The sequence below is a fragment of the Porites lutea genome, chromosome 8, assembly GCF_958299795.1.
Source record: "Porites lutea chromosome 8, jaPorLute2.1, whole genome shotgun sequence".
NCBI lineage: Eukaryota > Metazoa > Cnidaria > Anthozoa > Scleractinia > Poritidae > Porites > Porites lutea.
In genome coordinates this window covers 21506974-21524332 of record NC_133208.1, presented here as the reverse complement: position 1 = coordinate 21524332, position 17359 = coordinate 21506974, and the positions used below count along the sequence as shown (strand labels likewise).

The 17359-nt window shown below is 38.6% G+C and overlaps 3 protein-coding genes across 3 annotated transcripts in view; 1 reads left to right on the top strand and 2 right to left on the bottom strand.

Moving 5' to 3' along the window:
- Window positions 1-1245: 1245 nt before the first annotated feature.
- Window positions 1246-4175, bottom strand: LOC140945671 (protein fem-1 homolog B-like). Its single transcript, XM_073394694.1, has one exon. It carries the CDS (start codon window positions 3419-3421, stop codon window positions 1778-1780), a length of 1644 nt encoding a protein of 547 aa, XP_073250795.1. The 5' UTR covers window positions 3422-4175; the 3' UTR covers window positions 1246-1777.
- Window positions 4176-6946: 2771 nt separating this feature from the next.
- On the bottom strand, window positions 6947-7723 carry LOC140945344 (protein fem-1 homolog B-like). The gene has a single exon (XM_073394380.1). It carries the CDS (start codon window positions 7721-7723, stop codon window positions 6947-6949), a length of 777 nt encoding a protein of 258 aa, XP_073250481.1.
- A 6415-nt stretch (window positions 7724-14138) lies between these two features.
- Window positions 14139-17359, top strand: part of LOC140945669 (uncharacterized) — a 19125-nt gene continuing 15904 nt past the window's right edge. The window contains exons 1-2 of the mRNA XM_073394692.1: window positions 14139-14271; window positions 14768-14878. Coding sequence (XP_073250793.1) covers window positions 14176-14271; window positions 14768-14878 — 207 coding nt within the window. The 5' untranslated portion in view covers window positions 14139-14175. The remainder of the gene's footprint in view (window positions 14272-14767; window positions 14879-17359) is intronic.

Sequence of the window (17359 nt, the reverse complement as noted above, 5' to 3'; positions counted from 1 at the left end):
GAGCCTCGAATACCGAAAAGAATTTTCTACCTACCTTTTGTAGTTTGTTTTCTCGTCGCCAGAGATTCTTGTATGTTTGCCAGTAGCATTTTTGTGGCGAGGTGAAGAAGGCAAAACGAACTGAACGGCAGTGAAAGAGCAATATTCACCAAGAGTCAACATAACTGTTCGCAACAAGAATGGCGTATTTTCGCGTAAACCTTCTCAGACTGAATAATTATCACACAATTTTGAATTTGAATGTGGCGCTCTCGCGCAACCTGGGGATTTTAAAAATGTTTCATGATTGGTTCTTGTCATGCACGTGGAAACGGATGGAACCACGTAACATAATGGAGCACAATTTTTTCGTTTATCGTGTGTCTGTAGGAACTTCTATGAAAAAAAAAAGCGTTTTTAAGGGCAAGTCCAAATTTAATTTCTAACTGTTTTCTGGGAAGGAAAAACTTTTCGCTGCATTATCATTGTCTTTACAGGCATCATTTTAAAACGGGGGAGGGGAGGGGGTACGCGAACGTTCGTCTTTGGCTAGGCACTGATACTTTGACAAAAGAATCTCCAGCATTTTACACGGTGCAAAGCGATTGCCTGAGATTATGTACTTCCTATCTCTCTCTTTATTTTCCTGTTATCGGATCAGGCTCACGTGCACCCACGCAGTGCTCAAAATAATAGCTTTACTGCAGGTTAACAAAGTATTTTGTTTGGTGGGGAAAGGCTAGGTTGTTTGACGGGGATGGATTGTTTCGATTCTGGGGAAAAGCAATAACAAGGCCTAGAAAACCCCACCCAAACTGGATAAAATCACTTCTAATTTTATTATAAACCGTTTGAGACAAAACATAGGCTCCTGACATAAGTCAATAATAATTAGCTCGCTTCCCTGCTAGCAGACCTCTGCTAGCAGGGAATAGCTCGCGAACTTTTCAATTCAATATACCGACCTGTATTCGTTTCCAATTAAAACTCTAAAATAACTAATTTTTTTGCAGAAAAAAAAAAAGGCTAACAGATTGAGCTGCCCCTGGGCTTTGTCTCCTCAACAGGTATTTCGACTATAATCCTTTTTTAAAATTTGTCATTGAATATCCTTACTAAAATCCGCACGTGGTCGGAGTCTATAATACCGTGTAACACATAAGAAGTGGTCGAATTCCATAATCTGTAAATGAAAAAGTCTTGTTTGTGGACGATCTTGCTTCATCTGCTTTTAGCCAAGCACGAGTGAAACGCACCTGAGGCGTGAACAAATTGCCTTTGACCTTAAACTCACTGGCGGGGGATACGTGACGTTTGCGTGGTACAGGGGCGGAGAGGTTGAGGTCTAGGGGAGTAATTCGGTATTTTTAACATTTATTCCACGAGTGCGCGTTGGATATGAGATGGTAGATTAGATAGCCAACGAGGTGCGTGGCTATAATCATCTCATATCCAACAAGCGCTAGTGGAATAATTGTTCAATTAAAAACGCCCACAAAATATTGAGAATTCTTCCGGACTTTATTTGTAAAAACAACCGATTTTCAGCTTGTTTTTAATTTTGAGCAGACGCGTACAGTTACCAGATTTAGAGAGCATATAAAGTATAATAGCTCATATATCATGATGGATAAGCTTAATCAGAGCTCTAGAATTGCATTATCTAATGATTCAGTTTTTAATAATAGCTTTTATTATATAACTTTTCTACCCTATTAAATTTATTTCGTTTCCAAATCAACATCATTTCCCCCCAAAAACAACCGTAATGCCCCCTTAAGTAGAAACAGTATCCTAACTAATGCATACTGATATATCGTTCCAATGTTTTGGGCACAACTCCCATATAAGGAAGTCCAAAATTCTTTACCGCCCTAGCACAGATGCACTTCAGTTCCAGATTTCTTTTCTCTGATAGAATCCTGCGTGCCCCATCGGTTGTGGCCAGGTCCATGGCTGTTTTACCAAGATTGTTGACGAAATCATGGTGAGCACCTTCATCTAGCAAAACCGTCAACATGTCAGACAAATGAAGGAGCTCGGCACGATTGTTGGGCTTGATAATGACCGCTCTGTGAAGCGGGGTATCGCCATTGTTGTTGACCGCATTAACACTGACCCCCGCATTCATGAAAAATTTTACTGTATCTATGCAGAGGATTTCACCACTCACAAGGTTACCAACAGCCTTGTGTAACAAGTTATTTCCAAGATCATCACGAGGATTCATTTGGACAAGTCTTTGCAATAACGCCGATAAACGCCTTGAAGTTTTCCCATATTCGTAACATTTCGTGATTTGCACAAGTTTTATTAGACAATGAAGAGAGTTAGACAAGTGTGATCTATGCGCATCAATCAGTTGCTTGAGTGGATTTTTCTCAGACGTTAGCTCTGTTATGTGCTTTTTTTCCATCTCATACTCAAGAATCGAGTGTTCAAGCAATGTAACTAAATCGTTCAATTTTGGATAGTCATTGCTCCTGACCATTTTATATAATAAACTGGTTAACTTATCAACTTCTTCTCTGGCTGAGTCACTGCACCTGTGGGCTATCTTAATTACACGCTTGTACAGTCCAATACAGGTGGGAAGGTAAAGATCACCAAGGTTACCATAGTATTGAGCAACAATTCGTAGTGGTTCAAGAAGTGCTGTATTTTCCCTTCCAAGAATTCTTTCTCTTATCACAAGACCCTCCAAAATTATGGCGTCAGTGCTACCTTCTATCTTAGCAAGTTCCTCCATGGTTTCGCTTTCTTTCCAATTTTGATAATCCTCATCAGCTTCAACTGGTTGTTTTAACAAAAGTTTTGAGCCATCTTCAAACCTTGCTTCCATAGCCCGCTTCATGTACTCATATCCTACTTCAAGGACATCATAGTCTCTAAGTGGCAAACAAGTGACGAGAGAGGCACCAAGGAGCTCTAGAGCATCGATCCTGTCTTTCGTTGTATATTCTGGCCTCAGAACCAAGTTCTCTACAACTGAAATCTCGCACCGATTACAGACATAAAGTGAAGGGGTCAGTCGTTGATTACTGTATAAGTTAGATGCCCCGAGGGTAAGAAGTTTGTGAGCAACTTCACTGATATTGTTAACAAAGTTACCTCGATAACATGTGAGGGCATAGTGAAGAGCAGTGAGGCCCTCTTTGTTTTGATAGTCGATATTGGCTCCATTTTCAATGAGGAAATTTACAATGTTAATACTATTCATTTCACTTGCTTTCATCAGAGGAGAACTGAGACATTTTGTACGTGCGTTTACGTTAGCTCCGGCACTAATCAAACATCTCACTACATCACAAGTATCATGATAAGAGGCACGTACTGCGTAATGAAGAGCGCTCCTTCCTTGATCGTCTTCAAGATTAACATAAGCTCCATTTTTAAGTAAAAAGTTCACCAAATTTATGTCATCATTAGAGCTTGCAAGCATCAAAGGCGTGCGTTTATTATGCGTTCTTGCATTAACGTCGGCTCCATTTTCAATTAAACGTCTTGAAATGCCAACCGAGTCACCCTTGGCCCGAACAACGAAGTGTAAAGCTGTTTCGCCCCCTCGTATTTTGAAGGTCCGTACACGCTCCTTGTCCAATGAGAAATTTAACTACATTTATGTGTCCTTTTTCACAAGCTATCATTAGAGGAGTACACTTGTCGCACTTGTGATCATCAGAATATATTCGAACCAAGCGGCGAGAATTAATATCGCCGCCATTTTCAACCAGACACCTTAAAACATCCATATGCCCATTAGCAACAGCAAAAGCTACTGGCGTTCCACAAAAAGAGCTTTCCATTGTCATGGCCATAGTGTCTAATGCTGTATTTATTTCATGGGCTTGCATTTGCTTTAAAATGTTCCGAAGTTTGTCTACATCTCCAGTCTGAGAAGCTTCGAAGACTTGTGTAACGCCAGGGTTTAGGGAATATGAACAGAGACGTACCGCGTTACGCTGCATTTCCCAATTTTCTTGGCTTAGTCTTCGGATCACACGCTCGTGAAATAAACTACTGCGCCAATAACTTGATGTAAATGCTTTCTCATGACCGTTTTGTTCCCCACGAAACCTAATATTCTGGCTGTGGTCGAATTAGCCGGTTTTACGTCACATTTTCGTGTTCTGAGCCTTATTAGATTATTAATGGGCATAACTGATGATACGATTTATATAAGTAACAGCTGCGCAGTTTCACGCCTTACAGCAATAGACCTTCTTAGCTTGTATGTTTCTTTTCCTCTTTCAAACCACGTGATAGTATTCCAGAAAACTGTTTCTTTCAAATTTCGTCTTATCCACGTGCATACATAATTGATGAATTTTCTAGAGAACATTACATGGTCTGAATTGGGAAAACAAAACATACAAACTAAAAACGTCTACCTTATTATAGGAAATTAACGTTCCATGAAATTAACGCGAATCGTTAAAATTCGCGTTAATTTAAGTCGCGTTAATTTTGTTGAGCGTTAATTTCCGCGACCTTAATTAAGTACAGCGTTAATGTCCGCGCTCTTAATTTCCAGTTAACCCCCAATTTTGGAACCTGTCCAGACATTCTTTACACCTAAAAAACATTAACTACAAGCTTTCTTTCTTTCCATTTACCCTTTATTTTTCATCTTTCACAAAAGCTAAGGCGGAGGTTTACAAGTTTCGAACTCATCTTCATCGTTGTCGCTGTCAGAAGTGATGTCAGCTCAGTTTTGTTCAGTTTTGAATTTTTTTACATCCAGTGTTGAAATAAATTTGTTCCAGTTGTCACCACCAACTGTGTCTTAATCGCGTTAATTTCCTTTATTATGAAATTCTACCTCCTCTTTCGCGTTAATTTTCTTTATTCAAGAGTCATTTTCCATTAAATTCGCGTTAATTTCCAATACCTTAATTTCATGGAGCGTTCATTTCCTATAATACGGTATTCCAATGGAAAGGCTTTTTGTCGCTGTCAATAAAATAGCTTGCGAAACTGGGCGCAAAATTCGGCTATTCGGAGGACGGGTAGGATAGGAACCTGGGAACGAGGTTGCTGTATTCGCAGGCCATCGATAACAATCGATAACGAACGAAAGGGAAGGGGAGGTAATTTGGTCGCGAGACCGCGCGCAAGGAAAAGTAAAAGGGGATTCTTAATGGAAAATACAAAATACCATCGACCTTAGGGAGGTTTTGTGAGCCCGCGAGACAGCAACCCCCACAAACCTTTGTTTTCACTAAAATCGCTGGACACAAAACTTCCCTTGGGTCCATGATGCATTGCAGGGCTGTCAACCCCCCACTTCTTCAAATATTGAGAATTGATAGGGAAGGGATGACAGATGACGTCATAAAGCATGGTACATGACGTCATTTGTGCAAAAAATACTCGTTGGCTCCGATCGTCACAAATTTGTGATGACAAAAAACGCGCAAAAAAGATGTTGTAGGCAATGTATATTTGAGATGACTGGTTCATTATTATTACAATGGCATGCCAGAGTTTATGAGGAAACGCTCAATGTTAACTTCAAAATAGTTGAAACAAAGCAATATATTCTAAATTTAGCCTGTGAACAGGCTCCCTGTTCACAGGGTACCAGTATTTGAAATTTTATAGTCGGAAAGTCGAGTCTACTGAAGAAATAGAAAACTACTTTGATTGCGATTATCCGGGAGATCTCATACTTTAATCTGGAGCCTGGAAGATATGGTCTAAAATCTGGAGTCTCCCGGATCATCCGGGAGAGTTGACAGCACTGCATTGTTTCAACCATTCTTAACAGCCTGTACTCTTAAGTCGACCATCTGCTGACCAAAGAAACTGGATAGCAGACTGCCAACCTCGTTCCCAGGAGAAACCCTTTTTTCCCCTTAAATCCCAATCCACATGTGAGGATGGTGCCCATCCACTGGTGTAAAGTGAAACGTGGTCTCTGGGATTAAGATCTGCATACTATCAATGATGTCTTTTTACTTATGAAGTGAACGCAGTATGTCAAATACTTTTATTTACAGTTAATGTAAAGATCTATGAGAACATTGAAGTACAATCAGCTGTACAATAAAACAACGTTTTGTTTTAGTTATGATCAATCTATTGGTAACTTCATTGTCCAATTTGGTGTAATCATACTGGCCTAAATAAAGTTCAAAAACTCTTTAATAATTCATAAAGAAAAAACAAAAGAAATAATTTCTTTTGTTAAGTGATTGTCTTTATATCTGGTAAAAACGTTGCTAAACTTTACGGCCAGTTTTTTAGACCAAAATAACCTCAAAACTACTTATTAGTGCAAGAATGAGTTAATCTGTATCAGACATTTTGAAGCCGTTCAAAAAAATCAGGCACTCATGTATTATCAGGTTTAAAAACTCCTGGCTTCACCGCGGGTTTTTAAACCTGATAATACACAACTCCTGTTACCTGGCATTCTTAACTGGCCAAAGTCAAAATGTAACATGGTTTCTTAATTTTATTCTATAAAACATTAAAGAAACAAAATAATAGCACAGACTCTAAAGGTTAGAACCACCTGAAAAGACTCATTTTCATTCTGGGGGTGAAAGTGTTACTCAGTAATGTTGACAGACCAAATTGGACTTCAGTCAGCAGTATAGCAATGAGTAGGTCTAATTTAAAACTACAATTGCAGAATCAATTTAGCATATTTACAACAATAAAGACATATCTAGAAAGAAAAGACACTATATTATTTTTAGTGTCAATGTATCTCCTACTGGAGACAGGACCGCCATCTTTATACAAAGTCATCTGAGCCACGTGATGGTCTTATAGCTGTTTGCAGGGCAATGGCAACACCTTCATTGCTCTTTTATTTTAAGACCCTGAGTATTGGTGTAGAGCCAGGCATTGCACCTGCAATCTCCCATATTGCAATCCATTGCTCTACACACTAAACTAAACCTGCTGCAGTGAAAATAGAAATAATTTCTGGAAACAAAGATTATTTCTGTTAGTCTCAATGCATACTGATGAATTTTTCCAGGCTTTTTGGAACCTCACCAAAATAAGGAAGGCCATATTTTTTCACTGCCCTGGCACTTACACATTTTAAACACAGTGTCATGTTATATCGATAGGAAAGAAAGCTTTCTGCTCTAACATTTCTGCTCTTGTCCATGGCTGTCAAACCATCATTGTCGGTACAATCAAGATGAGCGCCTCCAAGTAAAAGAACCTCCGGCATCTTGGTTATACGATGATATTCTGTCCAGTAATAGGGATTAAACATGGCTGCCCTGTGAAGTGGTGTATCTCCATTGTTGTTTAATGCATTTACATTAAAGCCTGCATCTAAAAGTAGTTGCACTGTCTTAATACAAGGAAATCCAAGAGTGGGCACGCTCCACAACCCCTCAAAGTACCTAACTGGATTTCTACTAGCGGCAGCAATGTGTAACAATGTATTTCCTTCCTCGTCACGTGGGTTCAATGCACATAGCTTCTGTAGTATACATGACACACTAGCATTCTTGTTGTTTCCACAAAGTTCATCTTTGGTAAGAAACTGCAAAAGTTGAACTATATTTCCAAATAATTTTGTCAGTTCTTTTTCACTTTCCACTGTTGTCTTTTCTTTTTCTTTTACCAATGCTGTTATTGCTTGATCAAGCACTTCAAGTACATCTGTTTGACTAGGTAGATTTTTGCTTTCTTCAAACGCAGCACTATATAAATATAATAAATGGTCTAAATCAAAGCCAACTGTTTGATTATAACACTGTGCTATTTTCATTGCATATCTGCACAGTCCTACCAAAAGTTCATAACGGCTTTCATCACAACTGCTCGTTACACTCCGAATTGCTTCAAGAAGTTCTATGTTGTTCTCCAAGAATCCTTTCCATAATAAGGAGGCATTCTAACTCCTGGGCGTAGGTGTCACTTAACTCTTTTAGAGCAAGTTCCTCAAGAGTTTGGCTTTCCATTTTATTTTGATATGCTTTAACAGGTTGTAAAGATTGTTTCAATATGGGATCTGAGGTGTTTTGAAATCGCTCTTCCATTCCACGCTTTATGTATTGAAAAGCTGCCTCTTCTTCAGGCATTGTTCCGGTAAGACACAGGGAGGCACCCAGGAGCTCTAGGGCATCAATTCTTTGCTCTCTTGAACATTCTGGTCGCTTGATTAAATCCTCCACCAATGAAATCTTACAGTGATTACTAGCAAGAAGGAGGAAGTCATTAAACACAACAAGTATTGGCATATCTCCTTTTAGCATATACACACTCAGTGATCTTGGTGATTCAAGCGAAGTGATTGGTTCCATATCGCGGACTATGACGTAGCGCGGTGAATATAAAGCAAAACAAAATCGCTGTCATAAACTGGGTGTTTTGCCAAAGTTTTAGAGTAAGACGGAACTTTTTAAAAATACAAGAATATCCTAGTCTTCATGATTTTGAATGTTAAAGAAAAGACTTCATGGTGTATAAACAGCCCTATATATTTATTGTGAAGTGATTCTTTGTAGCCGACTTTTTATACGCTCGAACGGCAAGGTTTACCCGGCTACAGAGGAAAACGAGGCCGCCTTCTGACTATTTTGTGAACTTGGGATTTCCTCGCAAGACTATTTTTGCCTATAAATAGAAGCTAATTTATGGAGAACATTGTATGTACCAACAAGTCAAGAATTAAGGCAAAGAACACTGCAGATATTAAACAACGCTCACTTTGATCGAAGCCGCTGTTGACATCGTATGCAAGAAGTGACAAAAAAACGTTGGGACAGAAGCAAATATAAAGCTCTACGTTTCTTCTCAGAAGGGGTAGTAATTTAAAATTTCGACGTTTTTTTTTTAAACCATGGATGTTAAAGGTCAAAGCTTACAAAAATGTAAATGTAATAAACGACCAACACTCGACCGATGTAGCTACCCATTTGTGACTGACAGTCGACTGAGATATCGGCCGATACTTCTGTAGACAACCCCTATAAGACATATGATCCTCTAGGGCTTGATATGCGACTTTTCCAAATCGATGAGGTCATGTAGTTGTTAACTAAAGGCGGTGCAATGGACTTGCACTTAATTCGCCTTCACAATGTGTTACGGGCATAGTACATATAATTTTTGGCCTAACGCTAATGTTCAGATATGAGGATGTATCATATCAATTGCTGGAGCGGGGAAAGCTGGTCTTTCTGGGGGATAATTAAAGTTGAGACGTGGATTTTTGAAGTAACAAGCAATTTTTCTACCCAGGATGACCCGTCTGCTAAGTGTGGTTATAACATTTAGACCGTTTCTTGATCTGAAGCATCAATCTTTTGACTGTACGCTGTACCAGAATCATATACTCATATAATTAACCCTGAAGAACCCTGAAGCGTCCCAATTCCTTTCATTTGTTTAGAAACATGTTGGGGTTTCTTGGCCGTCCAATCAGAAGCACGGATTTTTTTTTGTCCTAATATGGAATCAGAGAATGGAAGGCATCCCTGTCTGAAAAGTAGTTGAATCCTTTAAGTCCGTAAACAGTTCTCTTAGTACATCCATAACTCAACAGTTACACACTCCGCCGTTTAACTTTTTTTACAGAACAAAATCAACGGACAAAGACAATTATATTTTTGGGTAGCGGAGCCGACAAGTGTGTTGTCATTTGTGCGCACCATAGTTAGTAGAGGGGAACTCTACTAACTATGTGCGCACTAAGCTGCACTATGGCATGCACTAATAACTTTCTTCGCGAAACCTTTCTGTAAAAAATCGAGAAGTACTTTTCGTCTCAGTATCATTGCAAAAATATACTATATGTTATTCATAGCAACCTTTGAAAACTATCGGGTGAAAATAAGGTCGCGTAATGTTGACACACACTAGGCTGATTTAGCAACAGGACGGGAACGTCAGTAGACGACGGGAAAGCGAGCGGAAAGGACTAAACACGACTTCTGGTGCTCAGTTTGCAGCTCTGCCATTGGTCATTGTTTTATTTACGCGCGCCGTAGTCAGCTGACGTTCCCGTTATGTTACTAAATCAGCCTACTCTTTTGAAAAAGCGCAAGCTTTCGTCACCAAGTGCCAGGCCCGTAAATGTTTATCATGATTAGTCGTCTTTGTCATGTCTGGTTACCCTGGCCATTTTGAATTCCGATTTTCGTCAAATTTTACTTCATAAAACTGTTATTGCCCCTTGTAGCGCTTTGTTTACATCTTGAGACAAAGTTTTCATAACATAAGGGCGACAGTCTCCCGTATCAGTTCTAAATTAGTTACAAAGTAAATTTTGATTGGTTCTCAGAAAAAAAAAAAAGCTTCGGAACAGTCCCGAAAATCGACGAGCAGCCTGAATAACCCGCGGTTTTTATTTCATGTACGCGCTCGACGATCTCTGAAATCTGTGAACAGTCTAGTTTCGCCGTAGCGATAATTTTTTTTCCTTACTTTGACCTCATGCTGTCATTCAAGACTGCGGAATGACTGCAGAGCTTTAATAAGCACCATCTCTACCATCTCTCATCTCTAGAAAGGAGGTCGGGACCACACATTCTCTCTTGAAAAACCCAAGGAGCCTGAAATCAGTTCGTTGTTCGTATGTTATCAAATGTACCGGCCTGGTGTGCTTTAGTGAAGAGATTTTTGGTGTCAGCGTGCATAAATGATTAGTCAACTGACCTTACTACACATATCACAATCGGTAAAAAAAGTACACTGCATAAGAAAATGTGGAGATAAAAAATCGAGACTGAAGCAAAGGTAATGAAACGTGCGAAACCTCAGGTGATTAGGGCAGTGCGGGTAGGTCTCAAGTCATTATGGATGACCTTCTCCTTTCTGAAGTTCAGATTATTAGATTAGCAATAAAATACGGTAGGATTATATTGGGAAGTATACTTCCGAAAAACAAAAGGAATTATTAAAATATTGGTGAAAAAAAAAAAGAAGAAAAATACTGAACCCAGCGGTATGAATCAAACCACGCAAACGTCGTTACGCAGGAATTTCTATTGGCCATTTTCTCCAAGTAAAGAACAAAGCATTAACTTTTCAAGTTCAAACCAAGGTTTAGATTTTCAGTATCAGAAGGAAAATGACCAAGAGTATACTGTAAAGAACCCGGCGTTAAAATCACTGGGTAGATGAAATGAGGAGGGAATGGGAGGTAGCTAATAAGCGCGCTAAATTTACCGGAACCGCCACGTAAGCAATCGAAGATGCCGCGACTAGTGCTTGCTAATCGCGCCATCAGCACTGTGAATTGGGGACAGCCTTAATAGGGTGATGGATATCACTTTCGACAGCGATAGAATTTGACGAATGCAAATGGCATTAATCATCCAACTTGAAACTAGTATTGTCAGTTTCAGGGGAACAACCGTCCGTAAGTAAGTTGCTCCTCTAAATTCTTAAAAAGTTGCTTCCTCGTTGGTTTAAATCATAATTATTTGTTGTGATTACATTACAAATACCAAACATTCCCTTTACGTGTTAAAGCTTTGGAAAGCTTATTAATTCGGAAAAAAAAGGATTGATCGCTAATCTTTTCTTTAGACGCTTATACTGACAAGGACACTAAAGGATATAATTAGCTGAGACGTCATGAAAAACAAACTGACAAGTGCCTCACAGTAGTAATGCATGAACAATCAGTATGAATCACTTTGGCATGGCAGTGCAGTGATGAAACTTAATTTTACTTTTTCTTCATGGAGCAAGTCAGATTGTCTGTGCAGATTTTGAGAGAAGCGAATAAACAGCCAATGAGCTTTGCAATATATCAGACACAAAGAGAAGCTTCAACTCTTGACACTTGAAGAGCAAAGCAAAATAGTACATCACGGAAACATGGAATTAAAGCGAAAAGTTAAAGTCAAACATTTAACGTGCAGTTGGATAAGTTGTCTTTGGAAGAAAAAGGGAAGGTAAAGAAATAAGGTTAGTGTATATAAGTAAAAATTCCCTTATTGTTTGTGGACAGGAACTAATGATATACATGTATAAGTGCATGGAAGATGTTTATTTAAAACGTCAGGAGTAAACCATTGTTCTCTAAGGGGCAAAATAGTGAGAGGGGGAGGAAAATTTGGAAGGAGAAGGGGCCTGAGGGAGTTCCTGTAAGTTCTTCCCTCTTCCATTTTTTGGTCATTTTTTTGTGAAATCAGAATGATTTACTGCAATACTTAGGCCAATTCTCCGAAGAGCAATTTCCCCCCCTTTACTCGACCCCAACTTCAGGACCATGATAAATTATGTCCATTTTAGGTAATTCAGTGCTTTACTTCTCCATAATCTGTCCACGCAACAGAAATGATGCCTTCACCTAAAGACAATCTGTATATTATTCGCATGAGAGGGAGCATTTCTTCAGTTAAGCCAAGATGGTGGGAGAACAACGCCTTCCCTTTGTCCTCTACGCGGTATGCACTGCTGTGCTTCTTGCTCAGGGAAGTCAAGGTACCATGAAGTATTTGCTTATTGAAATGTTTCACGAATATGCTTTTAAATATTGATATTTGATGTTCATTTTCTACGGTAAAATTGATGAAAGTTTCATTTCAAAAAAAGGATACAGGTATCGGGGGTGGGGCGCGCAAGGAAAGGGCAAGTTGCGGAACTATGTTCAAGGCCATTGCGCTCAAGGCGTTTTGAAATTATTAAAAGATATTGCATCCACTGTAAATAGCCCAGAGGCAACGGGAGCTTACTTTTACTAAGACACTTTTCTTCTCTTTATAACAGCAATAAGTTTCAAAGCTGGAAAAACCAACGTCACTGTCAAAAGTCCAGCGTTGTTCGCTTGTGAGACAATCACATTTGCTGAATCGTTCTCTGGTGGAAAGCAAGTAAAAGTCTTTGCTGCGTTTGGTCACTCAGTTAAAAACCAGGCCCGTGGTAATGGTGCTTCTATTTGGGTGGAATCGGAAGAAAGAACTCAATTCCACGCTTGTATCTACGAGTACAGAAACGGCTCAAATTCAACTGCCGAGATAAACTGGATTGCCCTACAGTCTGCTCCCAAAGGAGCACAACTGGGAACCACTTCCCTGGACTCTTGGACTACCGGAACAGAATGTAAAAAGATCGTCTTTCCTCAGGTACGTTCCGTTTTATTATGATTACCTACAAGGTGCCTATGTAGGATTAATCTAAAAAAAGCAGAAACGGGTGAGTCACGCAAGGTATAATCAAAAGATGTAACTCACGACCGCAAATGCGATTCTTCTTATGGAACTTAACCAGCTGTGTTGACAGAAAACTGACTTCACTTTAAAAGTTTCAAGTTCAATTACCTATATATAATGTACATGCTGTTATGCACGGACTTCATAAATTAACAGGAAATGACGATAAAAGTCTAAAGGTGAATAGTTAGTTTGTTTTCAGAACGATTAATACAATGACACAGCTTACTTTGTCTGTGATCTTTTGTTGCGCGGCTCTTCCCCTCTGTTTTCCTGTATTTTGCCTGGCTTCTTTTTTGGAATGCGCAGTATTATAACTAAGACAGATGTCCACTCCATGACCCACACTATCCCACTCATATTATCACCTACCCCCACCCCCCAACTTCAAACCCTCTTACTCTTTCAGCCGTATTTGACTATTACACTCTGATATATACCAGTCTAAAAGTAATAAAGCATCGGCATTAGATGTCAGTTCTTACGCTCGCCGCCGTAAGTCTGTTTAGAGAATCTTTCATGAAATATAATCAATAAACACGGTACACAAACTGAGGTTAAATTATTTAGGAAAAATAGAAGATATAACTTGTATATTTTGCCAAATTTGTTTTGTAATTTAATTAACTTTACACATATTAGTAATTATATTTTACGATAGCTGGTACTGTTTGAAAAATATTTTTGTCCTTTTCTCACGGCTTCAATGTGAGAGTCTCCTTCCACGAGAGGTTTTTTCCGTTTAATATCATGAATCACGGGTAAATAAATCTATAAATCAAAACGATTCTTGTTGTTGTTGTTGCAGCTGCTTCTCTTGTTGTTGTACAGAGACGAAGCGATGTTTACTAGATTGCTCCATTTAACTTAAGTCACGGTCCCTTGTTATAATTTTTGGTGTTTACACTGTGAAGAATGGGTTGTAAATTTCCTTTTTTTTCAGTGTCTTTTAACTCATTCATCTCTTTTCTTTCCTTATTTAAAGCGTTTTGCGAGTCCTCCAATCGTACTCGCGACTGCTAGTCACCAGTTTCCTGAGAGACCTCAAGACGCCATGGCAGTGTGGGTGGAGGATTTGACCGAATACAGTTTTAAAATCTGTCTTAGGGAAGTGAAAATTTTTGACGGACCTCACAAAGGCATTACTATTGTAAGCAAAGTTAAAATACTTTTTTAAAGACCTGTATCCATTGAAAAGCTACACACATTGTATACAACGTTACCACAATACTTACAAAAATAAATAGTCGAGCTGGCCACACATTTTTAGTATCGAAATACCATTCTTCGCAGTTATTGCTATATTTAAGTGCCTAAACTACATAAGAAAGGACAAATATGTGTATAAAATACCAACAGTTATAACAAAATAATTGATTCTATTAGAACCGCCCTCAAAATTAAATTAAAAGAAACAAAAACTGTGCAATCAAATCTCTGTTACCATGTGTACATGAGTAAAGGTACTCAAATTAAATGTTACCACAAGATGTTATAAAATAATATACTTGCGTTTTCGACTCAGTACTTGTTTTATTAAATTCTAATCAGGTTCCTACTTGAGTAAAACTTCGATAGAGGCTGGTCGCATTCCGTGGATAACTGACTGACTATACCTCAAATGTCTTTTGTTTTGATTTTTGTAGAACTGGATGGCTTACACAAACCTCCGAGTTGATAACTTCACCTTATCTGACAGTCTTGTGTTTACGAGTAACAACTCGCCATCTCAACAGATTGACTATGCCTTTTGCCAGGTTAAGTATAATATACTCTTATTACTTACTTACTTACTTAAATTAACTGATTAATTAATTAACTACTTCATTTATTAATTCGTTTTTTGATGATTTACAATTGTACCATGACTTGCACTTATGTATTAGGGTTTTCCGATTTAGCGGAAGTTCGAACCATTTTTCCGAGATGTGAAATTGATTCCATTATACTGTAAAAAGTCGTCTCGATTTGTTTCGTTATAAGTAAATCTTTGCATGATGTCATTGTTTATGCAAAACATCTGGCTCGTAAAAGGATAAATGAGCACAAACATGTTTGGTAAATTGTTTTTAAGACAAGAGGACTCATTTGCAGTATTTGCGTCTAGCAGTCGCATTTGGCCGATACGCGTATGCTGCAAATAAATTCACACTCGGTGCTAACGGTTTTTAAAAGTCGTTTAAAAAAGATAAAGCATATCGCTAACAAGGAAAAAAGTAAACAATACTGCTTTTGTTTACTAGATAATATCCTGGGCAGGGAGGGAATCTCTCAAGATGACTGATTTTCTTCATTAATCTGCGATCAGGCGGTCCTTAGCTTTTTCTTATTTTCTTTGGGAGGCCTGATCGCAAGTTATTTCTAAATTTGCTGCGTCAGGCGTAAATAAGTATCGTTTTCATTGTCTCATCGAGTGCCATATAAATACGATAATTTATAAACAGAAAACATTGTATATCTCATCTCCTACAAACTGGGAAAGACGGCGGGAAGTCTCCATGCATCGTATCTGGCAATTTCGTCTACTTGTGGATATCTCTATTCGACTCTGTGCATAACTATGGCAAAGGCTCAATTAATTTATACAAACGGCAGAATGTGCAATCATAGTTATTGGTGCAAGCGAATGCAAATATTTTTTGACACTGGCGCGAAATTCCATGAGTTCCCACTAAGGTGCGGGATTGCAGAAGAAAGCCTCATATATGACAAATAAAAAAAGAATAACCAAATTAGGCCGAGTGCCTGCTATTACTACTAACAGTTTTAATGGTAGAAAGAATAGGGTGAAAACCTTCTTCCCACGCTCCGTATAAAAACCCGGCTAGAAACATTATCGCTTTCCATACTTCAACAACTTTTTTTCTGAGAGTGCAAAGCCCGAAATTTGATTTGTTGGGGGCTGAAGAGGAATATTGATATTCCTTTTTTTTCTCGTCTTCTTCAGCCTCAGACTTTAAAGAGTTGGCCAAGGAAATTATTCCCTTGAATCCTGATTTTCTTGGAGAATCGAATTACATGAAACTTTGCAAGAATAATATAAAATTGAGTGCTGCAGTTGGTCTCGTGAAGTGCAAGTTATAAACAACTTAGCAATTTACTGACTGTAGTCGCCGTTAAGGTGACTCGACCCAGTTTTTTTGGGGGGGTACCATCCTACTTTGAAGCTCTTTGGTATCCTCACCTTTACTTTTATCGTAAGTCTAACACATAAAATGGATAAAATATCGATCAATCTACAATGTAACATAAAAGTTTTGGCCATCGGAGTAAATGTCACGTGGTTATAATGCCACGCCCCTTTGAGGTCTGAGTCGAAAATCGGCTGTTGCCGGCATTTTTTCGTGCAAATCTCTCGGCTACACATAGTGCGCATTAGTGCCTTGCGCTGAACAGCGTTTCACCGAAATCGCAAAGACCCAATTCGAAAAATTCAGCGGTTTCCAAATTTAGGTCATAATTTATGCGAAAATGATAAGCAAACTTTACACGGATTATATATAATAAACTATGAAATTCATCCCTTTATTTTGGGCATCGTTATAACAAATGGGTCCTTGCAAGTCAGTAAAACGCTTAAGAGCCTTGTAAATGCGCGCGATTTCGAGCAAAGCAAACGTATAGAAATTATAGTTTTCGCTATTTGTTGACGTTTGTCAGCGTTTAAGAGTCCTTCTCACGAAAAAAGCATTTTCTTAAAAATTCGTAGTTTTTTTTCCTTCAAATTTTTTCAGGGCCACAATTGATTAACTAACTACCCGGACTCTGAATTTCATGGTCATTGAAAAACTGTGACATTATCTTCTATAAGCCCAAACTTGAGTAAACATTGAAGATTTTTAGCGTTTTGGCTGAGTTTGTGCTTTGGGAGTTGTCTATTGTTTCTAGTCTGTCATGATACAGCATTCTTGTTCAGCACGCGCGCAATGACCGCGCTTGGCTGACTTCCGAATGCTCACCGAGATATTCCCGTCACTTATACGGTTTGCCGGTTCTCACTTTTGACAAGCGCCAAAGTCGACTGTTTAAATAAAGATTAATAGAGTTATACGCTTTAACATGATAAAAAATTTATTATGTTTATTTCTTTATTTAACGGTTTTATAACTATGTGTAATCTTCAAAAGCGTTTGATACACGCGGCATTTTGACTACTCCTGCAAGCGATGTTCGTGAGCGACTGAAAACAAACGGCACAGCGATTAAAATTGCGAAAGAGACTACTAACAAAGGATAAT

What these genes read in the sequence shown, in the direction of transcription:
- LOC140945671 (XM_073394694.1), bottom strand. Translation starts at nt 3,421, where the DNA reads ATGCTTGCAAGCTCTAATGATGACATAAATTTGGTGAACTTTTTACTT.
- LOC140945344 (XM_073394380.1), bottom strand. Translation starts at nt 7,723, where the DNA reads ATGAAAATAGCACAGTGTTATAATCAAACAGTTGGCTTTGATTTAGAC.